Here is a 25,562-nt window from a genome sequence, read left to right on the forward strand (position 1 = left end):
AATTCTGTTTTCTTACTGCTGTCCTTGCTTTTCTTCTCTAATTACGATATTGCCAATTGCGCATCACTGGAAACATTCAAATAACTACTTCTTCTCACCATCCTCTTCCTCCATTGTAAGTGGCTTTTCCAAAACTCATACTCTGTTTTTCCCGCAGGAATTTCAGATTGTTTATTCATCACATCATTCCACTTCTTTCAAAGAGAAAAATCGCCTACTCCTAGTCACGGTGTTAAGGAAATACTTCTTATTTTTTCCCCGGGTAATTTCGTAAATAGGGAAAGCAGCTAGCCCCGAAAAAGGAATCCCAACTGCAGTATATTTTTATATTTATGATGTATAAATGCTTTTTACACGTGTCCGCCACAACCAAACTGAAAACTCTCCGCACGAGTGGTCCGAATCATTGCCTGCCACCCGCTTACCGAATATTGCCACGTCACCCTGGTGGCTTTGTGCTTAAACAATTTTAACGACTTCACTCTTCCCGCGCACGATAGCCCAGCCTCCGGCCGACGGCCGCGAATCCTTAAACCCTAACTACATTTCTCCAGAGTGTTTTTTTTTTCTCGGCAATCAAACGGAACAGGTTTTTTTTTTTCCTTTCTTTAATAGGACCTTGATTGGCAATTCCTCGAGCAAGCTATTGCTTTTTTTTCTTTTAGGATTCGTGAGGCGCTCTTCTTTTTTGAATTCAATGCGGAAAGGTTTTGGGGAAAAAAAATAGAAATTTTTAGGATTGATTTGATAGCGTACAGTATGGGGAGCATTAAGCCCTTGCCAGAGGCTGTTCGTAGTTCGGTGCGTTCTGCCATTATATTGTTTGACTTGACTAGGGTTGTGGAGGAGCTCATTTTCAACAGCCTCGATGCTTCTGCTTCAAAGGTCATTAATTTTCCGAAAATAACTGATAAACAATGCGCGAGATTTGCACTTGAACGAGGGATGTATGTTAAGAGTGGCGGTTTCTTTAATTGTTTCAGGTGTCAGTCTTTGTAAGTGTCGGGAGCAGCTATGTCAAAGTGGTGGATGATGGTAACCACTTTTATGCCTTTCCTTTTTGAAAGTTTGAACAGAGTACCACATCCACTTTTCATGCTTAATTTGCCTTTCTTATATGCTTTCAGGATCTGGTATATCTCGTGATGGATTGGTGTCACTGGGAGAAAGATATGGTCAGTTGTGTAATACACTTTTCTATTTTGCTTTTTATTTCCTGTATTTTCCCAGATGGATGTGAATTTGCTCTCTCACAAACTCACAATTTATTATGCATTGGCAGTAACATCAAAGCTTTACCATCTGGGTGATTTGGATGCTGCCAGCAGGAGCTTTGGCTTTCGGGGAGAAGCACTGGCTTCTATATCTGATGTAGCCTTGGTGGAAATAATAACAAAAGCTTACGGAAAGCCAAATGGGTACCGCAAGGTCATTAAGGTATTTACAGTGACTAGTTTGTGAGAAAATGCATTTTTTTTGCTATTCATTTCAATTTGGATTGCAATTATCTTTTCCTTGGTTCTTGTCTTTGCAGGGATCCAAGTGTTTGTATCTTGGAATTGATGATGATAGGAAAGATGCAGGTACAACAGGTAAGACCCTCTTCTGGTGTCTGTGCTTTTGTTAGCACATAAGGATTGTTGCTTTGCTCGAAGACATATTCATGCCTTTTAATGTTGAAATCTTCTGTGCACCAGAGAGATGTGTTTGCCTTACTTTCTCAGCTTTTGATTTTAGCCCTAAGAGAGCAGAAATGGTTCTAGCTTTGAAGTTATAAAACAAATAAACGATCAGTTAGGTAATCCTAAGTATTAGGAGATGACTCTGATGGGTGCAAAAGCACTTAAAATCTCACCTATTAGAATATTGGTAGAATCGAGAACGGTAAAGCTCCTTAAAGTAGGTGTGATCAACCTCATACAACAGCATGAATTATTTACAACTTACCTAACTAACAAATTATTTACATATTATTTACGACAGCATGAATAGGATTTTCCCCTTTTATCCTCCCTCCCCCCAACAAAATGAAGAAGACTCGCTTCTATTCTTTCTATTTTTCTTTTCTTCATTGACTAATGTCTTGATTCCATGCAGTTGTCGTGCGTGATTTATTTTACAACCAACCTGTTCGGAAGAAGCATATGCAATCCTGGTTTGTCTTTTCAATCTCCAGTTCCTGGTTTCCTTTATAATTATATTATAGTTTGTGAAGATAGTTCTTGGTTGCTCCTTGTTAAATGATTATTATACGCATGTGCTCTGCTCTGAATTGGTGTGCCTGTGACTTGTACTGCTGAATTTGAAGCCCTAAGAAGGTGTTGCACTCAGTTAAAAAGTGCGTATTCAGAATGGCCCTTGTGCACCCAATGGTTTACTTCAATGTGATTGATATTGAAAGGTATCTTCTTGTCAAATTTCTCAGTTGGAGCTCCATCACTTCTATTCTTTTTCTATTTTTAACTTTATTTATTTGTTGAATTAAGTGAGGATGAGCTTCTCAGTACGCATCCTTCCTCTTCTCCTTTGTCACTTTTAATGAGTGGTTTTGGGATTGAGGACTGTACCTCTCTGCAGAAGCTGAATGCTGATGATGGTTCCCTCAAGCTTTCTGGCTACATAACTGGCTCCTGGGACAATTTTGCTGTTAAGGTAGAATAATTATTTTGATTAACTAAAGAAGTATCTTCATAATTTTATTCTTATAGATCCATTCTTTTAATATTCTGTTCTTTTCTGGCAGGCCTTTCAATTTGTTTGTATCCATTGAATATCTGATGCCAATGGTGGGTTAGTCAATATATAGATATTGCATATCATGAATGTGGTTTTGGACCTTCACAATGTCAGATATCAATTCAAGGTTTGTCTGCAAGGGTCCCATTCATAAGTTGCTGAACAACTTGGCCACTAGTTTTGAGTCTTTAGATTCAAAGAAGGCTAACAACTGGACCAAGAAAGGAAAGAGGAGTAGACCTCAAGTATTTCCGTCCTACATACTGAATATTAGTTGCCCTCCTTCTTTCTATGATTTAACCTTAGAACCATCAAAGACATATGTTGAATTCAAGGTAATATTCAGTCTAATTATGAACTGTAATTTAGTTTGCATTGTCTGTGTGACTTAATACTAAAAGCATTTTGTTTTAAGGGAGGAACCTTGTATTGCATCCAATCAAAATTATGTTTTTTCAAACCATTTGAAAGCTACTTTAAACCCTTTCATGACTTCAGAACAAACTAGTGATTGCATGTTTCTGATGTGTTAAAATATGGACAGAATTCTCTTACTGCTTTCTGTAATAGATTACAGGGTGTATGGAAAGGGACTCTGCACTTAAATTAGACATACTTTACCTTTTTTCTTTGGGCATACTATATGATTTCATTATGTGGAATAGTATTTTGCTCTTTTCATAGGATTGAGTATTATTAATTGTTTAGTTGCCTTTAAAAGCTCATTTATTTAATCCCGTACTTTCCACATATTTAATACAGTGATGATGTTATTTTAGCCTTTTTATGGTAACATGACATATTGGACTATTAGGAACTTTGGAAAGTTGTTAATTCGGGAACAAATTATCTCACTCTTCTTTTGTTTGTTGCTGTCTGCCAGGATTGGGCATCTATACTTACCTTAATTGAGAAGACAATTCAACACCTCTGGAGGAAAAATATTTGTCGTGGTACACTCTCGGCCACAAAAACTGCTTATTATCGTTGTATGACCTTTTATCAATTCTTAATCTGTTTCTTATCAAATCCTTTAATCATGCAGCCAATGGATTAGGACAAGCTGAAACTTTGAAGGAAGATGACAATATCTTACATGTGGAAGAAGGTGTCCTTCAGTATTTTATTTTCCAAACATCTTCTTTTGAGACATTGATGTGGCTGAACATATCCAATTATGCTCTTGCATGAAGTTATTGTCTTTTGCATGCTATCTCTCTGTTATACTTCATTTATGATTTTACTTTTTCTTCTGTAGATTTTTTTGATGAAGGACCATCTGTGGACTCAGAATTTGCAACAAGGAAACGTTGGACTCAAAAATATCGGCCTTCTTCTTCATTAGAGAAGCTAACAACAGATCATTTGTTTCTTACAGACCATGAAGATATTCCATTTGAGGAGTGCCATGTGAATAATGCACAATTTAGAGATCAACAAAACAATATGAAATTTGTTCATTGGACTGACTATTCTTTTCAAAGTTGGGATGATTCCCTTGTCAAAGGCACATCCTCAGTATTTGAAAGGAGTGATTGTTGTCTTTTGACAACTAATAACAATTCTTTAGTTGAGGATTACTTCTTGGAAAATAGATTCACTGCTTCAGGAAGATCAAACTGTCATGTGAACAACAATGGTATATGTTCAAAGTTAGGTAATGCATCCGATGTGGTTGAGAGTGATGTGACCAATGGAACAGATAGGAACATATTTCCTTTTGATTATCATGAACATTACAATGACTCACAGTTCAGAAAGAATATCAGCAAGCCTTTTCTGCAAAGTTGCTCCTCCCAAAGAACCTTGCCACTTGACAGGGAGTTGGTTGAAAGTGAGAAAGGAATTGAACCACCAATGGATAGCTTTAAGACCAAAGCGAAGCAGGTTTGCTCAAATGAAAGGTTCAATATGCTGAAAACTGATTCCAGTGATCAGACCATGTGGCAGGATGGAGGACCATGCGGTCAAATTTATCCCAAACTTGTAAGTAAAGGTGGGATTGCTAGAGATTTGGATGTTCTAACAAGGGCTTCTGCCAAATCGTTCCTGTCATGTGGAGATGTCTCTATTGAAGAGAATGGCCTTCCATCTGATTCAGTCACACCAATAGAAAAAACTGGCTCTGGTCATCAGTCCTTAAGTTCTGAATGGTGTTCAGGAACCTCTAATCCCTTTGAGCAGTTCAGTTATAAAAATCCAATTGAAGGGTGCTTCAGATCTGAAGAAAGGACCAACTTTGGGCATTTCTCTGCTGGTGAAGATGAGGACTACCAATTTAGCTTTGACCTAATCTCAAGGAGCTCCAGCCAAGAAAAATGCATCTATGATTGTCCAAACACTGGACTAGAAATTGACTATGCCAAATCTAGTAGAGATTTTCATGGATTCCTTCAACAATACAATCTAAATCATACATTTTCTCCAGAAGATTCCAATGTAGCAATTGAAGAGAGAGACTGGTTGTGTACAGACTCAAGTATTAATGAATATAAAAGACAAATCGATTGGTTTCAATATCAAGATGTTGAACAAAATCCTATTCCTAAAGAAAGAGCAAGAAGAAGCCAGTCAGCTCCTCCATTTTGCAGCTACAAGAGGAGGTTTATCTCCTTACATCATTGTTTGGCATCAGGGGAACCCACTTTTAGTGAAGTCCGTGGTCCATTCACTTCTCCAGGTGTTTTTCATGATGTACATTTCAGTTCAAAGGACTGGCCTGATAATGTAGTATAATTAATGTCTGAATTTTGCAGAGATTGGTGAGAAGAAGCCTCCCCAACAATCTTCTGGTGTGGACAATCTACATTTTGAACCAAGTTTTGGAAAGAATAGGTACTGCAAATTTTGTATCTCCTTACAGAAAATGTTACTGAAACTTAATTTTTCTCACTTTTTTTATTGGTTGAATCAATATTCTTATTTTGGCTTGCTGCAGATCAAATATGAATAACAAGCCAAACATGGTGTTCAGCACTGTAGTTCGAAAATGTGAAGACATTGAACAACCTCATTGCCTAGAGGGTCCTGAATCAGCTCCGGTGCAAGGTAATTCTGTTCTTTTGGTAGAAGTCATACTTTCATTTGAGTTTAAGTTCTTATGACACAATTGATATTGATTCTGTAGTGTGTGAACTTGAAGAGGATGAGAGTTTAACAACATCTTAATAGATTTGATAGACATGGAATGCAGAATTCTTTTTTTTTTTTTTTCCAAACAAGGAAAAACTTTAAGTACTGCTCAATAGAACGGCCCTTACTTTTTTTTATTTTTACGTACTTCAGTATTTATCTCAAAGGGAAATCAGGATCCAGCAAATTCTGGAACCAAATGGCGGAGTGGTTTTGCACAGAATACAGTTGGGTATTTTTACAATTTTAATCAATTATTTTTGCCGCTCATGAGTTTTCAGCTCTAGATATATTCACTAGTGGTCAATAATATTTACTGTTAAATTAATGCAGAGCAACAGCAAATTATGTGATATTGACTATGAATATAATGTACTTGACATTGCGTCCGGATTGCCCTTTGTTGCCACTAAATCATTGGTTCCTGAATCTATCAATAAGAATTGTCTCAGAGATGCCAAGGTTCTGCAACAGGTGGATAAGAAATTCATCCCAATTGTAGCTGGCGGAACACTTGCTATTATTGATCAGGTCCTATACCTGCATATTTTATATTCCTTGAACATAAATGTTGCCTTGGGCATGCATTTTCTGCTTTAAATATTGCAGCATAGGTTTCTAGCTGAAAAATGGTATCTTAAGTTTGTGTATAACAACAAATTGACAAATATCGTATCTTGGATTTACCATTTATTAGATGGTGATCTCAAAAGAAATAGAGGTTCCTTAATGGGCATCTGACTAAGTAGAAAGAAAGAGAGGTCAATTAGTCATGATGAAGGTCATTTGAATATTACTGACCTTAGAAAGAGACACAGGTTAATCATGGCAACTGTAGATGAATACTTGATGAGAAGGCATTAGTTGCAACCATCATCATAAATATGTGAGAGATACCCCTAATGCATACATGTGGTAATTCATGGATTTGTTGCCTATAGAAAAAATGCAGAATATGTTGTACACTGATTTGGACATTCATATAGCAACATTAGATTGCAGGCCCACAAAAATGCTGTTGAAATTCGGGCAGTATGACTAACTCCTATTATTGTTCTCTTCTGCAGCATGCGGCAGATGAAAGAATTCAACTAGAAGAACTTCGACAAAAGGTAAAAATATTCTCAAGTTCAAATTTTGTGGAAGTAGTGCTTGTCATTACTAATTTGACAAGTTGAAACCCAGGTTTTATCTGGGAAAGGGAAGACAGTCACCTATTTGGATACAGAGCAAGAGCTGGTATGCTTGTGCTATGTGAAGCTTTACTTGGGGACCTTTGCAATGTTTTTTGTTTTTTGTGATTCTGGGGTTAACTTATTAGTTGTCGAACAACAGATCCTGCCAGAGATTGGCTATCAGTTACTGCACAATTATTCTGAACAAATAAGAAATTGGGGTTGGATCTGTGACATTCACACCCAAGATTCAAAGCCCTTCAAGAAGTAATTTCTTTTCCTCTTTCTTGAAATATTATGCTCATATAGTTCTCTGTGTGGTAAATGAATCCTAGATGTGGATTTGGTGGCAAAAACATTTTTTTCAAAGATGCATGTCTATATGCTGTAAAGATGTTTGGCGGGAGTTTCAATATGCGCATATTATTCCCTAATGTTTGTCTGTTTTCTTCTGATATTCATTGCTAATATTCTTATTAAATTTTCTGATTGCTTCATAATTTGATTGCTAAGCAGGAATTTGAACCTTATTCGTCGTAAGCCGGCTGTTGTCAAACTTCTTGCAGTTAAGCTCCATTACATTTCTATTTAAACACATGGTGGCAAACTAACCCCCCATCCCGACTTTGATGTCAATAAAATTTTATTTGGATAACATGCAGGTACCTTGCATTTTAGGTGTCAATTTATCTCATGTTGATCTCCTGGAATTTCTACAACAGGTAGTACATTGTTCATTACTTAGTACAACTTGACCATCCTACTTCTTCTACCTTCCCTTTTTCTGGGGGGTAAAGGTATTTAATTTCTAACTCTAGTTTGTATTTACAATACATAGCTTGCTGATACAGATGGATCATCAACAATGCCTCCATCAATTATTCGAATTCTTAATTCTAAAGCATGCAGAGGTATATGACTAATCGCACATCCTAGTGGCAAATTTGTGAATCACATTTGAATCTTATCCATGTGGGATACATAGTTACAGTGATTTGTGCAATAATTGTCTGAGCAAACACTTCCACATGCACCAATGTTAGGTCAAGTGAAGACTTCTGTAGTGTAGCTGTGGAGGTATCAAAGAAGTCTTTTCGGTCTTAAATCCATTTTTAAGTTCCATCTCTATATCTACTTGCATAGTGTTCATTAAAATAGTTTAGCATTAGAACTTGTGTGTGGATAATATCTTGTGCTTCATCACAAGTTGTCTAACTTGAGCACCTTCATGTCACGCTTTCATTGTTAAGGTGCAATTATGTTTGGAGACTCCTTGCTACCTTCAGAATGTTCCTTAATTGTTGAAGAGCTGAAGCAGACGTCCCTGTGCTTCCAAGTGAGTTAAATGTAAATATAGAAATGTGTTTTGCAGATTTGACTGCTGATATTTTGTGTAGGTGTGCATGCATTTGCACATATGAGAGAGAGAGATCCTCCTGCTGCCTTGCCGAATAACTTTGAAAACTTTGCTATGCAGTGTGCTCATGGGCGACCAACCACTGTCCCGGTTGTGAAGTTGGAGGCATTGCATAGGCAGATAGCTAAAATGCAAATGAAGGATGGTGGTCCAAGGGAATTGTGGCACGGGCTATGTCGACACAGAGTCAGCCTTGAACGAGCCAGCTTGCGCTTAAGTGCAGCTGGAGGTTAGCTGATGACAAACCAAACTCACTTTTTAAACTGAGTTGATGTGGCAACCGACATCACAGCGAGTGTTTTTAGTATGCCTCCCTGATTTCAAGCCTGCGAGAAGCTAGCGTCGATGACAGAAGCATTATCCTTGGATAATTGACAAATTCCTTGTGTGACCATTCTTCATTTCTTTTTTTCTCTGATGTATTCTAAAGTAACTGATAATTGGTGGTGGATCATCCCACTTGAGAGGGGGCTTATACGACACATTCACTGATTCTGTCTGTCTTTACAGGAATTTGCAAATAACAATAATAATACAACCAACATTTTATATTGCTAATTTTCTTGAGGCAATTTTCCGTGAGTGTTCTAATGTCGAAGGGCTTAATTGCTGGCGTCCTCTTTTTCTCTCTCTCTCTCTCTCGCCACCGTAAGAAAAATCAATGGCCGAATGTTATTATCAGTAGCTTAAAAACGAAAATACTGTTAACTGTGGTCAGTTTTATTGGAGTACATACACTGAGGTCCAAATGTAGTATACTAAGAGCCATTAAGTCTGATCCTACAGCAGGTATAAGCGTTTCTTATCTTTGCTGCATTCATTGGCTCTTTCCTTGCGCACAAATTCAATTTGAGATAGACAGACAGAAAACTTGGTGATAATCTCTACTGGTATGGATTTGTTCCTTCAATTTTGACGAGAATGCATTTTCACTGTCTCCATAACATTGTCGTCAGGGCCATGACATCAACCACCTTCACTACATGTGACTCGACTTTCTTTGTTCTCAATGCTAGCACACAAGGCCTTCCATACGGGAAGCAACATCTTCATTGGAGGGCGTAGCTCCTTCACAAAGAAATCAAGTTTCACAACTCAATTAACACCCAAAAAAAAGACTATTAGTATAGTTACCAAAATAACTATACCAAGTATACGACAACACATGCAAATACATACACACTCCCCAATCAATTCTCCCATTTACTTGATATCTTGCCAATAAGTGATAGACCACCCCGTTTAGCACGTAAGCAGTATGCCCCCCAAATTTTTTGAAGGAAGTAAAAGAGATCAAAATGAACAAGTTTGGCTGTTTACCTTGAATACCAACACCAGCTCTTCCTTACCACGTAAAAGCAAAGAGAGGCTCCAGTAACAAGTTACTGGGGTAACACATTCTACCAATACAGGTTTCAAAATCTCACCAGCAGGAATAAATCTGCGGATGACTCTTCCACTACAAGAAAGTAAACAAAAGAAGATGAAAATTCAACATTGGTAATAATGCTATTACCACTACTATTTTTTGTAAAAGTCTGTGACTAAATATATCTTAAGGTTTTATTCATGAATATTAGTCAAGGTTCTTGCCAATAGCTAGCTTCTCTTCAAAGTAAGAGAGGAGAATGACCAAGTCTATTGAAATAAAAGCTATCCTAAGAAACACTGCAAAGTCCAGGAGAGAACAATGTCAAATGCAGAAGTTGGATCAAAGAACTACTGAAGCCTAATACTGAACAACAACCAAGGACACCAATTTGTGAAACAGAGAAACAGCAAATGTTTCCCTTCTTACATTACAGTCTTATGTGCCCATTAAGAAATCAAGTCAGGAAAAGTCTTTGGTCATCAATTTTCCTATATTGACAGTATACCATAAAACAAGAATCTAAATACGTTCACTCTGGTGAATTAGAACTTTTAGAAGTTACCTTGAATAGTGAGTTTCAAGCTGAACTCCAAAGGCTGGCATTATGATGACAGACTCTGAAAGCTTAAAACACAAAACTTCAGCAAAAAGATAAAAAGAATCTAATTGATAATCCTAATGATGAAGTATCAATCTCTTGTACTTGTTTGAAATTGAGACAACAGCACATCAGATGACTAAGATGACCAGCTCGAAAGGCTCTCACCTTTGTCAACAGGCTTCCAAAGCAATAATATGGCAAGAAGTCCACTCAGCAAAAAGCTCCACGAAAGAAGGGTGGAAGAATTTTCCTGTTATTTCATACAGTCATTGTATGAGGGAATGCTGCTCATCAAACAGAAAATCGCATTTTAACACTACAAACAGAAAATTTCTAGGTACCCGAAATTCATATGATTAATCATCCTTACTTCCCAATAAGTCATAGTATGAAAGAAAAGACAGCCAATTGATTCCTAATCATATGAACATGAAACTAATTTAATTTCAGAAAGAAGAAAGAGACGAGCTTTGAGTACCTTGAAAGAGAAGAAATAGCAGGCAACTGGTAGAAGAACACTGGCCACAAAGAAAGCCTTTCTCAGAAAACTCTTTCGAACAACGACATGATGAATATCGACTGACCCAGAAGGCCACTCACCCTCGTTTGTGTAACTATATCGAGAATCAGCTACTGAGATCTTTCCCATCTTTTTCTGTAAAAAAAAAAAAATTCGAACTTCGAAAAAAAGAGCTACATCAATTCTTCATACTGGAAAAAGGGAGGGTGATGTCAACTATGAGCCCGCGGCGGCGATGGGTGGCGGCAGGACGAGGCAATCCGTTGAGCGGTGGTTAAAGAAAGAAGGGATCTTTTTGTTTTCCTTTTCCTGCTTGTAAAATATTTTACTGCATCATTTTAACTTAAAACAACTGTAATAGCCAAATCACCATCACTAAAGTCCTTTCTTTGTTTTTTTGTTCTAAAAAAGAAAACCCCAGAGATAATAATGAAACTTTTGTCAACTTTATACTGTTTCATTTCATCAAAAAAGATAAAAAAAAAAAAAAGCCTTTTGGGTCAAGGCCAGGTGGAGGTTAGAGATATTTAAGTGCTAATAATATGATTAGTAATTTTTGCTTTTTATGATTAGAGCTAAATTTGATTTTACCTTTAGAAATTAAGCACAATCATTAGGAATGGTCTCCCCAGTAATCATTCACAAATCAAAGCATCAATTCCCCCGGGCCCCAGCAACTTGGCTGTGGTGGTTGGTTCAAAAGCTTTAACTCTGCCTCTGCTTTGTCAGGTCATGCTTGCCACTTGATGCTTACCTGGATATTGGTTTGCATACTTTCATGCTTATCAATGATTTTTTTTCTGGCGTTGCATGACCTTGAATCTTTAGTTTTTATCCTTTGAGATTTGCTCCTAGTTTGAACCCAAAACTTAACAGCATTTGTTACAAGCTTGTGGTTGGAATGCTTTCTGCATTCTTTGGCCATTGGAGACAAATACCCAATTAAAGAATCATCTGGTCTAACAAAATCAAGCATGACCATAATTTCTTGAACAACTTTCCAAAACATGCGTGGAGTTCTTTCTATTAACAAAATAGCCATAAAGAAAAGTCAAAGCACAAAGGCAGACTAAAATTCAGAATTCATACTAGCAAGTCCATTTCCAACTTAACCAGCTCATTTTATGTTCAAACTAGGAGTATTAGCATTTACTATGTCAGGCGTGCTATGGTTCCATGATTAGGCCGAAGTCTTTTGTCTCATCCAAGTCCAACAACCAGAGTCTTGGACTGCCATGTGCCTCCAGCAAAAATATTGACAAACTGGCAGAGGTGGACACAGGTGACTCTCACCCTGCCATGCTGTAATCGTCTGCCTGGTCATAAATGTTGTAGCTCCCAGGCATTCCCATTTTTCCAGACAGATGGTCATCTCCTGCATCAATCAAATGGGGATGAGATAAGTTCACTGCTATTTGGAATCTGCAGTACCATTACTATCTAGCACTAATAAAACATATCTTACTCCTAGAGGAATAATTTTAACTATAGGTGGAAGGCATTCAATGAAGCCAAAGGTATAGCGACTGTAGTATCATTTAGATTAGTCGAATTAAGTCTTATAATAGGCCTACCTGAAGAGAAAATGCTCCTGATCCTAAACCATCAGTGCTAGTGGAAAATGGAAATTTAGAAGGATAAAAAGACTAGGTTTCAAAGAATACTGGTGAATGAGACATTCTTCCTTCACTTATCAGTATGTCAGAATCAGGCATCTGAGGATCCTTCTACCAGCATCAAAAAGTTTTAATTTATATAGCAAGATAAGGAGAATTCCAAATGCTAACCATTGTATGTATTTGGATTGGACAGTACACCCAAGAAATGCAGTTCAGAGGTTATCTCTGGGTTCTGGAAGCACAGATCTTCAGCCCTTGGTGCAGGGTTCTGCTGGGAGAGAAGATTCTCTGGCTTTGTCTTCTTTTCATTAGGTGACTCAACTTCTGTCTCCACTTCTGATTCAGCATTGTTGGAGGATGAAACAAGTTGCTTCCTTTTAGATCTAGCCCGTCTATTTTGAAACCAGTTATAGACATTTGTTTCAGATATTTGGCCATGCTGGCTCAGTTCTGAGGTTATCTCTTTGATCTTTTGCTTGCTTGGAGTTCCAGTCCCCTGATCAAAGATTCGTTCGAGAATTTGAAGCTGCACAGGTGTCGGAGTCCACCGCTGTCTAGCAGTAATTTTGTGCCCAGCAGATGTCATTAAAGGGTCACAATAGAGATTTCCCAGCCTGCCACCTGCATGAGAGATGATATTTTTGAGATTTTCAATAGCCAATATGGAGTCTTAACATTCTGAGAAATTGCCAATCAGTAACTACCAAGATAGGTTCTAGTTGGGAATCAAATATTCAGTCACAATTGACAATTTCAAGCATCTGAGACAGCTTAAACTACACTACCGGTTTTCAGTAATCCAAAAGCCATCAAGTTTCAATGTTTTCCTGCTTTATTATTACTAAAGCTAAACAGATTCAACAACATCGACAGCAACAGAAATCACGATATTCGATTTCATCACTTCAATGCCACAATATACCAAAAAAACAGGACAACAAGACTTGTATGATGCCATTATTTGTTAGTAAAAGGGCTCACCAGTGAAATTCCATGCCGTAAGATAATTCAGAACAATAACATGAGCAGAAAGAGCTGATAGTTGTTTGCATTAATGGCTCCCACCGATACTCTTGACAAATCATTGTTTAGATTTTGTCTGTATTCTCATACAGTGGCTCCTAAAGTTAGGTAGATTTCTCACAAAGAAAGAAAAGTAGGGATTTGGATATATTGTTGGTAATTGGATTAGATAAGCATCAATGGTCAGTTAGTCGCTTATTTAACTTATTCAGCAATAAAAGAGAGGAATTAAAGATTAAGCAATTACAAGATAGAAAAAACTTGAATGATCCGAATCAACCACCCAAATCAGTACACGAAATTGACCCCCATGAGCAGATCATTTAATAAAGGAAGCAGTGTTAATTTGTGCAGAGAAGGTCTACGATTAAACAAGGAAAAGATTGGCCCTGAAAATGAAGAAACCAAAAGCTCAAACAGAAGAAAATTCACACATGCCTCCTGCCATTCCATGACACTTGACAGGGGGCAACTCCCAAAAAGGGTAGATCCAAGGAGCAGAACAGGCATGGTAGATACACAGAAACTGGTAAACATATGTAATCAAGGGCAAAACTAAGTAGCCTTGCATAATTGCAAACCACAAAACCAAGACCCAGAAAGGGGAAAGAGAAAAGACCTTGAAAATCAAGCAATATCCCGTTTAGATAATGACAAAAAAGGAACAGAAAAGGCCATGGCTGAAGCCATAAATGAGCAAACTTTAAATGCCTCCACACAAGAGACATCAGTAGGAAACGAGCCTGTAAGAATCATATCGGACCCTGAAAAGTTGAGCATGATGTATATTCATATTCATATGCATATGCACAGAATGGAGAAGAGAGAAAGAGCGAGACCTGCAAGATCTTGCTGGGCAGTGAGGTTCTTATGCATCTCAACAAGCTGCTCACAAATGGAGGCATAAACAGCAATTTGCTTCCTGAGAGTCTCCAGCTGCTCATCTGTCATCACTTTGACATACATTACTCCTCCATTATTCACATTCACATTAACACTTTCTCTCTGGTTTTGATTCTCTTGATGATGTTGCTGCTGCTGTTCTTGATTCTCCCATTCCATCATGCTTTTCCACTCATACCATACCTCTTAATCTTAATTTCTCTTCTCAGTCTTGTCCTGAAGAAAGGAAAGTCAGTGCTTGCTGTGCTTTGCTCTCACACCGCTCACCACTTACCAAAGCAAAAGAAGCGAAAAGAAGAGAGAAAAAAGAAAGGAGAAAACTTTGAAAAGTAGTAAGAAATGGACAAGCAGACAGCAACGGTGTAGGCGTGGAACAAACTGCTACTGCCACTATTAATGGTGCTGTTGCTGGTGCTTAGTGCGCTCCCAAAGCGTACGTTAGCAACACCATGCTCCTCGTGCGCCTTTAAATTTGATGACAGAATGAATGTTTTCCTCTTTTTTCCCCTTTTCTTTTGGGATTGGAAAAAGGGTTTATTATTAAAATCTTCAAACCATTTTTATTACTAATATTACCTTTTTACCATATCCCAATACAATATGCTACCTAATTAATTAATTAATTAATGAATACATATAATTTATTTTCATGATCATTTCCAAAATTATCTTTCTTTTTAATTTCATATAAAAAATGAATCCCAAATGATTCTCTTTGTATACTTTACTGTGAACCCAAATTGATTCATAGGTGTATAATCGAAATTTCATTTCAAAGTTTGTCCTTTTAATTAATCATTTGGTCCCTTTATGGGAATGTAGCTGGAGACAATGGTATTGCAGATTTGAGCGGTCCCCACACAAATGATCAAATCGATCAGAATCACCAGAGAAAAATATCAGAAAATTATCCCTTTGTTAATCCACTCGCACAATGAAAACAAAAGATTTTAATGTAAATAAATTTGTATTTCTTGTTTCAACTATATCTATATAAAAAAAATAGTACTAAATATTGATATATACTGTACTTATTTAACATCAGAGTGAGAGTTCTGAGTTCTGACACCTTAGCTATCTATGGCTGCCAGCAAACAGTGTTAACTGCTAACATTCTCATATCAGTCAGAGGCTCTGCTCCTTTTGGACCATCGTGCTTCTTTTACCTGACACAAGTGCATTTCTGTCAGACCCAAAATACTGTACAACCAGTACTAACTTTCTAACCTCTCTCTTTTTTTCACTACCATGGCCACCCACTGCACCCATGTTTCATTCATCCATTGCATTTTTGCATTGCCATTTTCCAACTAGTAACTGCAATAAAAAATTTACAAACTGTCTGTCACCTGAGTCGAGTTTCAAGTGTTTGGTGCTCTTATGGTACTCTACTGAAACTGCTTTTAGCTTTGTTATTATCCTCTCCGACAGCTAAATTTGTGGCATAGGACAAGTTTTTTTTTTTTTTCTATTTTTGCTTTCTTTCCTTGTCTCATTTGGGGCAGAAAGCCACATGGGGGCAGTTTCTGCTTGTGAGGGAGATGGGTCTACGGTCTTAAAAGTCTTAACCCAACAAGAAGCAAGAAAAGTTGGATGCTGAAGCGTGAGAAATGGGAATGTCGTTTTCTCTGACTGTTATCATATTTTCATATTTGCTAGAAGAACATGCCCTGATTCTACATCCATGTGATCCTTCAACCAAGACTGTGTCATGTGTGCGTCGCCCGAATCCCCAATCTTGGACCTTCAAAACGAACTATATTAAGTGTATCTGGCCCGAAGCGTTGCATGTCCTTATATTTGGCTTTTGTCTTTTCCAGGAAATCTATGATCAAGTGAACAATGATTTACTTAAACTAATCATCGTTATCTCATACTGTTGCTTCATGTTGGTTTCTTTGTCTCCCAAACTAATCCATTTGTTATTATTATAATATACCTGGCGGTAGATTTGTGATAACTTGGAATTCTGGTTTGGAGCATTAACAGGAATGGCATGTGCATCTCCACTATTTCAGTCGGTCGAAGTCTAGATGTGAGGCAGAATATATACAATAATTTCAAAGTCCGACATCTTGCGTCTATGTTCATACATTTCTAAAGAGACTTTTTGGCAATTTAAGAACCGGGAACCTCCTCTAATTTCACATTATTTCTTGATAAATAGTTCGCCAATGGAGAGTCAAAGTTCAGGTGCAAACATCATGATTGAGAGGCAAACTGTAATATCACCGACCATGGCCTTGGTTGGTGCTTAACTACTAACTGACCTACATAAGGGAATGATATCTCCAGTGGAATCAAACAGTTTACAATTGTCCCAGTTGCTGTAGAAGAGGAAATGGTTTGGCTTGCACTGTTTTAGTTTCCAAAGCTGTCAGGCACTGTGGATGTGGGGTTGGTTTGTTTTACAAGGAAAAAAACGAAAGGTCGTGGTAGAAGGCTGCAGTCTCCAAAATCACCCTTTCACTTGGTTTGATTGGATATACTTGGCAAGACACCTTTTGAATGACAGTGATAACAGGTTGTCTTGGATTCTTACATCTTTCTTGCTTTTGGTTTTTCTTGGATTCTCACTAGGGACAGGACAATTCGGTGTACCTAACAAAGATTATGAAGCCCCCCCCGAAGATCAAAATTTGGAGATGAATTTGATCAAACGTCAAGTTTTCAAAGGACTCAGAAAAAAGTGGGGGCCTCTCTATATTGTCCTACTATTAATTCTTTGCGGAAAGATTCTAATCTAGTGGGAGATCTCCCTTTGAATTGTTTTTATTTTTTAGTCGTTTCTCTTTGCGCTTTTACCTACTTTTAGTAGCAGATTTGTCGTAAAAAAGGAGCATATCTTACTGTTTCCCCCCTTGTTTCAAGCCTTGAAATCATGGTTTGCTGAATCTTACTTTTCTTAGTTGGCCTCGGATCTTTGACTGCCCGTTAAGCCAGCCCAATCAAAGAAATGTCAAACAGGGTTACCCAGCCCTTGTAGTTGTAGAGCACCCACAACCACAAAGAGTAACTAGCCCCGTACCATACACAGCCGTCAGCTAGCTAGCTCATCAACAGTTTGCACAAGTTTGTCGCTTCTCTCTCCAGTCCAAATCTTCAATCCTTTTAAGTGCTGGAGTTGTTAGCTATTTGAACTTTGGGCCTTGCAATCCACCTTCACTTGCTAATGCTCACGTCAATGTTTGGGAAACTTGGCACGAACAGGTTCAGCCTACTCACCGCAGACTTAAGTTATTGGAAAGAATTTGTAGTGTCAAACTGACGCGGTTTATATTATTTATACAACTATCAGTAATATTTAATAAATATACAAAGAAAAACTATTTTATTAAAAACTTTTATTTACTAATGAGATGATATCATTATGTGAAAATTTATAAAATGCATACATCAACAATTTTAGCTTAAAAAAAATTCCAGCAGACTAGTTTGATCTTAATAAAATTCCAGGAGGTTGGTTGAAGTCAAGACAGTAAACTATGATATGAGTGCATCTAATTCCAGTCTGCTCAACTCTTTTAATCTGGCTGTCCGGTCGGTCCTTGAAGCAAAAGAAGAGAAATTACCATCTTTCTATTTCCACACTGCTGGCATTTATCTATCTATTTCCTTCCGAGTCTTGTTCACTTTTTCTGCGAGTTGAACCTGTGCCTTATGATCTATCTTCAGTGGGCTTAAATTATTGGCAGGAATTAATTTGTGGTGTCCAATATCTTGGACTATCAGATGGAACACTCGAAGCAAGCCATCTCATTTGCACAAAATTTCTCGGCTCATTATCTTGCTATACGTACTTTACAACTTGACCCCTTTGAATATCAATGTCGGCATTCCTAATCGTGGTGGCGATGCAAATTCTTCAAAAGTCACTGAATCTAAATCATTTGTATGGGTCTGTTTGAAAGGATTTCTCACACGTCTTATGCTCAAGAATGTTTAAATTTTCATTTGTTATATCAGTCTGTTGGAAAGGTTCTCTCAAAATGTTTGGAATGGTTTTCGGTCGAATGTTCAGGACAAGTGGAGAAGAAAGAGATGATCAAATGTTCGTTGAGGCACTTCTTCAGCTCTTATGGCGTGTACGTGCACAAGGGGACTCTCCCATTTCGGAAAAATTCAAAACAGAGAGCTATGATGACTTGAAAGGGAAGGTAAGATCATTGGTGAGATTTTGCCACAACCTCATCTATACATGTTATGTTGGGTTGCAAAGTATATATTAATTAATTGGGTGTGCTGGCAGCGTGGGACTCACCAATCAAATTCAACAAGCTGGAGGAGGGATTTCTGCACGGCCACCTTCCCAACAAAGGGTTCATTAGATTCACAGCCATCACCTAGCTCATCAACATAAGAGCACGATGAAACAACGGAGGAGAAAAGAAATCAGATCAGTTTTGATGCCAAGCCATTGCATCAGGAAATAACTCACTTGGACCCAAGTGGTCAGGTATTAGACAAAAAGATACATTTATTATTACCGTTAGACAATAGGATCAGGAAAAGCTGTCTCCAACAAATTGCTGGATGAATAATAAATATTTATACAGAAATTTTTCTAGTAATACAAGCCATCATGTACAGTATGTATAAACCTGATCAAATTTAACCTCTATGTCACAAACTTGGCAAATAATATGTACATGAACAGGCATTCTCCCATCAATATTCAAGTAAGCACGCCAACCCCACCTCATGGTTTAACCTCACCTCCATGCATATGCCACTTCTAACAGCCGTCTTCACTCTGTCTCCCTGCCTACATCTAACCTGCAAACCGTAAGAATAACACCAGAATGCTACAACCTCATTAATGCGTGCACCATCATGAATGCATGTCCTTCACAATTTCCTGAACCATATCTCCAATAATGTGACATTCAACCTCTCTCCCTAATACACTAGTTTCATCATCCATCAAGCCAGACCAAGGAGTGGATCCTAGATCCTGGCCCACCATGTCGTCGAGCGAGTAATAGCGTCTATCATTTGGAGGATCTAAATTCATATGGATAATCTCCCACACAGAATTCAGTAACTTCCTTCCCTGTGGAGGTCGCAATATGGAGGAACCAAGAAGCTTTCTTCTGAACCTAGACATGGTCACCGGTGGACCAAGTATGATTGAAAGTGCTTCATTTAACAAATCAAGTAACAGTTTGTGATCTACGTTCTCATTCTGGTCATTTCTAGTGCTATTGTTCTCCTTGGCCAATTTGCTATAAGATTCTTCCACTTGCTCAAAGACACAGTTGCTGATAGGTTTTGCTAATGGGTCCCACCTAGATAAGGATTTGTCACATGATCCATCATACAAACCAGAAGCAACGAGCAGATCTCTTACATAACCTTCTGCATGGTCCTCTAGATCCCCCATTTCAGATTCAATAGGCTCCTGTTCAATTGATATGTCATCTGCCCCATCAGACTCAAGTTCATTCAGTTGCCTCCTCAGCTCTGATGATCAACAAATAAAAGAATTATCATAAAGAAAATTCAAAAATTAGGTTCCAATAGTATCAATAAATAGTTGTTGTTTATGTGGACACTGGACTGGATTGATCGGGTGCAGATCTGGACAAGACTATGGTGCCTATAGCTATCCATTACTTGATACCATAATATTAATAGACAAAGATAATATCACTTTACGTATCATCAAAATAGTCATGTTGAATACAGGTAAAAGAGCTGCTATACAGCTAATTACATTTTAAACTGTCTCACTTTTCATGTGAAAAAAGACTGAAACAGATCAGGAATTTGTTAAGATGGTTCTTATTCAACCAAGTTAAAACTAAATACAAAGTAATAGAAAATTTTGACAATAGTACAAAGGAAATGAGACCAACATGCTATTGACCCTTGAAACTAACAAAATGATAGTTGAGGCATAAAAGGAAGGCCAATAAAGAAACCTGAAAATACTCTATGTTGTAGTATATGTCATATTCATCATGAGTAATGTTGTCATGCGATCAAGGAACAGAGAACATACTTTTTTGCCAATTCCCCACAGAACAGAATTTACAATTACCAGGCTTACATGCATTATGTATGAAAGAGGAAATTCCATACCACTCAAATTAGAACTGATCTCTTTGAAGACCTGTGGTACAGCATTGTCTTCTCTCAAAGTTACATCCGGTGTTGACATCGGGCTGAGATAATCCACTTGCCTCCAAAATTCTTCATGATTGCTACTGCAAACAGATGCCGGGCTGGGAGGTACCTCAGTAGAATTCTCCTAAGACCACAAAGATATATTGATTACAAAACAATCAGAAATAGAAAGTGTATCTAATCGAGCTCTTAGTTTTTAAACAAGACACTGGATAAATGTCCTTACATGTCTCTCGCCAAGGTTCATAACAACTGTCGGTCCACTCAAAATATCTTTTTCAGGATCATTTTCAGCACCGAGTGATTCCACCATTGATTGAATCTTCTTGCCAAATAGCCTCCGTCTAAGCGTCAAACCATACTTGATATTGGAAACTTTCTCTTTCAAATTGAACTTTTCTTTCTTCCTTTTTCTAATGTCTACTGACACATTTTCAATGCCTTCATGCTTCCTCCTGATCTGTGCACCAGTCAAAATATGCCGATCCTCTAAAAGCAGCTTCCCAAATGATGTCCCTGATACTGGGGCTGACAAAGACCTAACGAGATTTCTAGGCGACAGTTCCCTGTTTAGCAGCCCAACATCATCTCCCTGCCTGAAAGATCTGGCTTGCATTGCTTGTTCATCTTTAACAATTTCCCAGTAGCTCTGCTCGATTTCAGACTTTGACCTATCTCGTAGTCGTTTTAGCCTGTCCCTTCCATTATCAAACACAGATGATCTAGAGCTGCCACTGGAAACTATTGGTACATCCAACTGTGTTTCTTGCTTTAGAACATTCCTTAGTCTCTCTGACAAGAATCTTCTTGCATCTTTGTTGATGAACTCAGGGGAGCCTGGTCCATTGAACTGAATTTCACTTCTATAAGATCTGGTTGATTCTGATCGAACTAAATTCATTCCAAGGTCCCTACTAACATTTTCTCTGACCTTTTGTGCTATATGTTTAGCAATTTGTCTCGGATCAGATGGCTTTTCACTGAAAGGGGTCTCAATTCCACTTCCTCTGACCACAGAACTCTTGTTAAGAGTTTTACCTTGCAATTCCAATTTTAGTCTTTCTCTTACTTCCTCAAGAAAATCTTCTATACTAGCTCTCTCTTCGAAAGTGCCAGAGGAACTGGTCCATGATTCTTCATGGTCACAAATCCTATCAGGACCAGGCTTCAAGATCACTATTCTTGTGGGAGCAGCATCTACTTTCTGATTATAACCTATCATGGAAGGTAGATGGAAATCTTTATTCATGCTTCCTCTTCTTGATTCTTTTTGCTCAGCTGTAAAAAGTTCTGAATTACGTCTGTGATGATGCAAACCAATTTCATGCAAATTTTCGTTTACCGTAATTCTCTTGGATTCTAAAGGTTTCTTATGCATTACTCTTTCAGAATCTGCATAAAGTGCCATCTTTTCTTTATTCAGTTTCTCTTGAGCAAGTTGCTGCGTGGAGATGCTTCCAACATCAACAACCTTTGAACATTCCCTAAGCCTAGCTGCTTGCCATGCCTCAAATTCTTTCTTAAACTTTTGCAATTCTTCCTCCTGAGGATGTTCACGAGACCTAGGCTTCCCAAACTTCTGGCTGGTGCTCCATCTCTCAGCATCCCTGTCTCTACTACTGTAAATTGAGTCAAGATCCATTTGCTTTGAGTAAGTTGAGTTAGAAGACAAATGAGCAGCCGAGCCCTTTGCATATTTTTCCCTTTTAGAGAACTTGACTTGCTGGTTATCATTCTTTTTCTCCACTGGTTGCACTACAGATTTTGTATCTAATGGCAATGCATCCATCCCCATCAATCGGGCAACAATACTTGGGGCATTATGTCTGGTGTTAGATTGTTTGGACATCTCCTCACTAATCAATTTCTTCATCGAAGCCTCTGTTTGATAACAGTTCTTTGCTGCCCAGTCTTCTTCCACATGATTAGAGTACTGACAATTCATATGAAATGCATTTAGTAAAGAGAGAGGGAAAGATGAGTAAGAAATATTTGCATGATAATTTATTTCATTAAATTTGGTTAGAGTTAAAATTTCATTGTAGAATTAGTCTGGACCAATCAAGAAGGGACATTAATGAAGAATGACAGCTTTTATACAAGATACTGAACAAAACACCAAAGTCTCAAACTAAAACGTACATATAGCCAATCATCCATCACCACTTAAAGATGAACTCCTTGACAGTCCATTCTCAAGACAACCAAGTTAGACAGTATCATTAAGACCACACTCATGCAACACCAAAGAACATAGTCACAAATGTTCCAAAGAGAGAGAGAGAAGAAAAAGCCTTAATACTCTATAACTATAAGAAGGAATCTGATGGAAAAATTACCGGCAGATCTCCTACAGCACAGGAGCTCTGAGAAGTTTCAAGTTGCAGCTCCAAGCTATTTCGAGGAGCTTCCAGGCCTTACAGAGAGGCAAATCAACAGTGTTACTGTTTTGCATGGTTTGATTTAAAACTAGTAAGAAATAAAACTTACCATGCCATTCCCCTTTCAAGAGGAATGACATTCTTGTTCCATATCCTCTTAACAATTATAAAGATGATAATCTTCCAAATGCCCTAGCAATAGTGTAAGAAATGGTAGAGTAGCTCAACCATGAAGACAAACATTGCCCGATAAAAATCACATGAGTTTCTTCTTACACTACTAACTTGAGTTGACCTTGAATTGGAACTAGCAACATCTGGAACTGTCTACTCAAGTGACAAGAAATCAGCATTATTTTTGCCTTACAATATTATTACTTTGAGAATCAGTCAACATGTTGTAAAGTTAAACCTTGACTAAGAAGTTTCTAAATTTAGAATGGAGGTATAACTGACAGATTGGAGTGCATCTTTAGTAAGGAAATAGGCCTAACAAACTTCTGAACCTAAAGAGTTCTACCAAAGAGACTTTCCCAATGCATAAAACAGAATATTAACACTCACCACCGACATGTCTCTTGTGTGCAAGTATTTTTCTGGCCATGCTGCCTTGAATGAAGTCAAAAAGGTGAAATATGCCTCCCATGCAGCCAGTGGATCTACCAAATCATTTTCTTAATATGGCATCTACTTGCTATCACTCCAAAAATCAGTCTTCGCCTCCATTGAAGAAAATCACACAATTGGCTAATGTCCTGTAAAGCCATAAATTAACTCAGGGTCAAGAAACACCAATCAAGACATTGGTTATCTTACCTCATCAGATATGGAAGAATTCTTACTGAAAATAAAGCATATCAACTATGAAAAGAACTGACTCCAGGCCACAGCATGGCCATCTTTTTTTTTTTTTTATTATGGGTATGGAGAGGATTCACAGAACTTAGTCTAGTCGAATCAACACATTGTCATAAGACTTTAATACCTGAATACCTTTATATAAATGTATTTTAGACAACAATTTTGCAAAACAAATGACATAAGCCTGGCAAGCAAATTACGCTGTATCTGGTAAGAGAAGAGGCAATCAGCACTGGTTAACCTCATCCATTAAATAGTTATTGTGGCGATCAGCATCTATCTGAATAGTAGAATTGAACAAAAAACAACCAATATTAGCGGGTTCAAGATGAAAAGAGTGCAAACTAGGAGAATTTTTGGCTCCCAAGTTGCATTTCAAGGTTGCTATATTGTTTCCAATCTTATCAAGCTTTGCAAGCAGCCAAGCAAATGTGCACATTCAACCATTCAAGAACAACGATTGCTCTATGTGGCAGATCGCTTTTGATGTGCTCCCTAAAACCTTACCTGAAGACCTAGACAAGTACAAGTATTGAGCTTCCTTGACTCTGTAAAAAGGATTCCTCAAGCTGAAAACATAATCTAAAAGCCAATTTTATACCCTTGAAAATCATCTCATCGAATTTATTGATTACCATAATTTCACAGACATGCAAAATAGAAAGGGAGGGGGGGTGAAAGTGAGAGTGAATGAGTTAGAAACAATTATGCAGGCATCAAATTATAGGCAACTCTCCAGTCTATGCAGGAAAGTGTATCAAAGAATTAGGGACAAAAAGAAGAAGATAACGGAAGAATTTCTTTCTAACCAACATTAATGATATAAAGGAATTTAAGAGCTAACAATTTAGCAATCAAAGAAAAGAAGATAGAGGAAGAAGTACAACTCATCTGAAGTTGAGCTGACTGCCGTGCACAGACACACACATTCAAATTTTCTCGAATTTTCTACGTTTAAATGAAATTCTGAGTTTTCAAGCCAATCAACATCCATCTTGTAAGAAACCTTAGTCTAACATATATATTTAAGATGATCTAAGCAACAGCTCCGCCTAAGTTTAAAAGAGATTTGAAGAAAAAAGTTTGAGAACAGGACAAGTTGATCATTTTACAGACAATGCTCTGTAAAAGGAATAGTTAACATCAAGAAAATACCGCAGAACAGAACAAGCTAAAGACCTTAAATCTCATGTTTTTCTCATTGTTTCGGACCCCAGAAAGCTAAAAGGCGGAACTTGGTTTTCAATTCATTTCCCATGTAGCCCAAAACCATTCAAAGCTTCCATTTTTATTCTGTGTTTTGTGTGTTTTTTTCTTCCCCCATCGGTCGAGAGAAGCATCTGAAGCAAGCAAACACCAAGCAGAATTCCAAAAAGAAAAAAAAAACGTACCCTTTATTTTTCAGAGAGAAACGAAAGAGCCAGCAAAAGACATTGAGACATTGCAAAGGAGGAGGTGGGGGAAAACGAAGAGACACACCATGGAAAATGGTGTCGGTTGAACATGGGAATGATGGAAAATGAACAGGAAAGCAAGACAGGCAGTTGAATAAAAGTGGGAATTCAAAGCTAAGATTTGCATGATGCAGAGGCGGAGGGACTTAATAATTAATTAATTATTAAATAATAATCAAATAATTACGGTGATGATACAGGAAAAGTTGTGCTTTTTAAGTAGGCAAGTCCTTTTACGA

At 37.7% G+C, this 25,562-nt stretch overlaps 5 protein-coding genes across 11 annotated transcripts; 2 read left to right on the forward strand and 3 right to left on the reverse strand.

Annotated features, from left to right (window-relative positions):
* On the forward strand, window positions 383-9,032 carry LOC18610643 (DNA mismatch repair protein MLH3). 5 transcript variants are annotated; one of them, XM_007046431.2, is made up of 25 exons: window positions 383-885; window positions 984-1,035; window positions 1,128-1,175; window positions 1,283-1,437; window positions 1,535-1,592; window positions 2,098-2,155; window positions 2,309-2,401; window positions 2,487-2,652; window positions 2,744-2,759; window positions 2,851-3,071; window positions 3,620-3,689; window positions 3,782-3,844; window positions 3,995-5,416; window positions 5,493-5,571; window positions 5,675-5,784; window positions 6,022-6,095; window positions 6,202-6,399; window positions 6,936-6,980; window positions 7,054-7,107; window positions 7,204-7,310; window positions 7,560-7,608; window positions 7,706-7,765; window positions 7,895-7,954; window positions 8,294-8,379; window positions 8,521-9,032. In XM_007046431.2, exons 1-24 carry the CDS (start codon window positions 760-762, stop codon window positions 8,339-8,341), a joined length of 3,432 nt encoding a protein of 1,143 aa, XP_007046493.2. In that variant the 5' UTR covers window positions 383-759; the 3' UTR covers window positions 8,342-8,379; window positions 8,521-9,032. The 5 variants fall into 5 exon arrangements, with proteins under 5 accessions (XP_007046493.2, XP_017981456.1, XP_017981463.1 ...); XM_018125967.1 differs by having other exon boundaries at window positions 7,882-7,954; window positions 8,294-8,390; window positions 8,521-8,751; XM_018125974.1 differs by having other exon boundaries at window positions 8,294-8,390; window positions 8,521-8,751.
* Window positions 9,115-11,367, reverse strand: LOC18610644. Of its 2 annotated transcripts, XM_007046434.2 has the most exons (6): window positions 11,171-11,358; window positions 10,912-11,088; window positions 10,599-10,683; window positions 10,395-10,449; window positions 9,781-9,919; window positions 9,115-9,528 (listed from the first exon to the last, which is right to left on the reverse strand). In XM_007046434.2, the coding sequence occupies exons 2-6, from the start codon at window positions 11,080-11,082 to the stop codon at window positions 9,427-9,429; spliced, it is 552 nt and encodes a 183-aa protein (XP_007046496.2). In that variant the 5' UTR covers window positions 11,083-11,088; window positions 11,171-11,358; the 3' UTR covers window positions 9,115-9,426. The 2 variants fall into 2 exon arrangements, with proteins under 2 accessions (XP_007046496.2, XP_017981474.1); XM_018125985.1 differs by having other exon boundaries at window positions 10,912-11,367.
* On the reverse strand, window positions 11,907-14,887 carry LOC18610645 (WUSCHEL-related homeobox 13). Its single transcript, XM_018125979.1, has 3 exons — window positions 14,435-14,887; window positions 12,741-13,193; window positions 11,907-12,328 (listed from the first exon to the last, which is right to left on the reverse strand). Exons 1-3 carry the CDS (start codon window positions 14,658-14,660, stop codon window positions 12,243-12,245), a joined length of 765 nt encoding a protein of 254 aa, XP_017981468.1. The 5' UTR covers window positions 14,661-14,887; the 3' UTR covers window positions 11,907-12,242.
* On the forward strand, window positions 18,008-18,873 carry LOC18610647. The gene is made up of 3 exons (XM_018125226.1): window positions 18,008-18,396; window positions 18,520-18,655; window positions 18,748-18,873. The coding sequence occupies exons 1-3, from the start codon at window positions 18,326-18,328 to the stop codon at window positions 18,856-18,858; spliced, it is 318 nt and encodes a 105-aa protein (XP_017980715.1). The 5' UTR covers window positions 18,008-18,325; the 3' UTR covers window positions 18,859-18,873.
* LOC18610646 lies at window positions 18,958-25,473 on the reverse strand. 2 transcript variants are annotated; one of them, XM_018125192.1, is made up of 6 exons: window positions 25,261-25,473; window positions 23,573-23,763; window positions 22,967-23,043; window positions 20,854-22,560; window positions 20,583-20,751; window positions 18,958-19,961 (listed from the first exon to the last, which is right to left on the reverse strand). In XM_018125192.1, the coding sequence occupies exons 2-6, from the start codon at window positions 23,652-23,654 to the stop codon at window positions 19,330-19,332; spliced, it is 2,667 nt and encodes an 888-aa protein (XP_017980681.1). In that variant the 5' UTR covers window positions 23,655-23,763; window positions 25,261-25,473; the 3' UTR covers window positions 18,958-19,329. The 2 variants fall into 2 exon arrangements, with proteins under 2 accessions (XP_017980681.1, XP_007046501.2); XM_007046439.2 differs by lacking the exon at window positions 22,967-23,043.

Source organism: Theobroma cacao, chromosome 1, assembly GCF_000208745.1.
Source record: "Theobroma cacao cultivar B97-61/B2 chromosome 1, Criollo_cocoa_genome_V2, whole genome shotgun sequence".
In the NCBI taxonomy this organism is placed as follows: domain Eukaryota; kingdom Viridiplantae; phylum Streptophyta; class Magnoliopsida; order Malvales; family Malvaceae; genus Theobroma; species Theobroma cacao.

Excerpts from the sequence above, each read along its gene's own strand:
- LOC18610645 (XM_018125979.1), bottom strand. The coding sequence starts at position 14,660 with ATGATGGAATGGGAGAATCAAGAACAGCAGCAGCAACATCATCAAGAG. Across the intron at positions 13,194-14,434 it reads TGCCCAGCAAGATCTTGCAG|GTGGCAGGCTGGGAAATCTC; the intron begins GTCTCGCTCTTT and ends TCTCTCATGCAG. Across the intron at positions 12,329-12,740 it reads CAATCCAAATACATACAATG|GAGATGACCATCTGTCTGGA; the intron begins GTTAGCATTTGG and ends TGATTGATGCAG.
- LOC18610646 (XM_018125192.1), bottom strand. The coding sequence starts at position 23,654 with ATGGGAGGCATATTTCACCTTTTTGACTTCATTCAAGGCAGCATGGCC. Across the intron at positions 23,044-23,572 it reads ACACAAGAGACATGTCGGTG|GCCTGGAAGCTCCTCGAAAT; the intron begins GTGAGTGTTAAT and ends CCTCTCTGTAAG. Across the intron at positions 20,752-20,853 it reads TGAACCTTGGCGAGAGACAT|GAGAATTCTACTGAGGTACC; the intron begins GTAAGGACATTT and ends TTGTGGTCTTAG.
- LOC18610647 (XM_018125226.1), top strand. The coding sequence starts at position 18,326 with ATGTCGGCATTCCTAATCGTGGTGGCGATGCAAATTCTTCAAAAGTCA. Across the intron at positions 18,397-18,519 it reads AATCTAAATCATTTGTATGG|GACAAGTGGAGAAGAAAGAG; the intron begins GTCTGTTTGAAA and ends TCGAATGTTCAG. Across the intron at positions 18,656-18,747 it reads ATGATGACTTGAAAGGGAAG|CGTGGGACTCACCAATCAAA; the intron begins GTAAGATCATTG and ends GTGTGCTGGCAG.
- LOC18610644 (XM_018125985.1), bottom strand. The coding sequence starts at position 11,082 with ATGGGAAAGATCTCAGTAGCTGATTCTCGATATAGTTACACAAACGAG. Across the intron at positions 10,450-10,598 it reads TTGGAAGCCTGTTGACAAAG|AGTCTGTCATCATAATGCCA; the intron begins GTGAGAGCCTTT and ends TTAAGCTTTCAG. Across the intron at positions 9,529-9,780 it reads AGCTGGTGTTGGTATTCAAG|GAGCTACGCCCTCCAATGAA; the intron begins GTAAACAGCCAA and ends TTCTTTGTGAAG.
- LOC18610643 (XM_007046429.2), top strand. The coding sequence starts at position 760 with ATGGGGAGCATTAAGCCCTTGCCAGAGGCTGTTCGTAGTTCGGTGCGT. Across the intron at positions 5,417-5,492 it reads TGGTCCATTCACTTCTCCAG|AGATTGGTGAGAAGAAGCCT; the intron begins GTGTTTTTCATG and ends TGAATTTTGCAG. Across the intron at positions 7,955-8,293 it reads TAATTCTAAAGCATGCAGAG|GTGCAATTATGTTTGGAGAC; the intron begins GTATATGACTAA and ends TTCATTGTTAAG.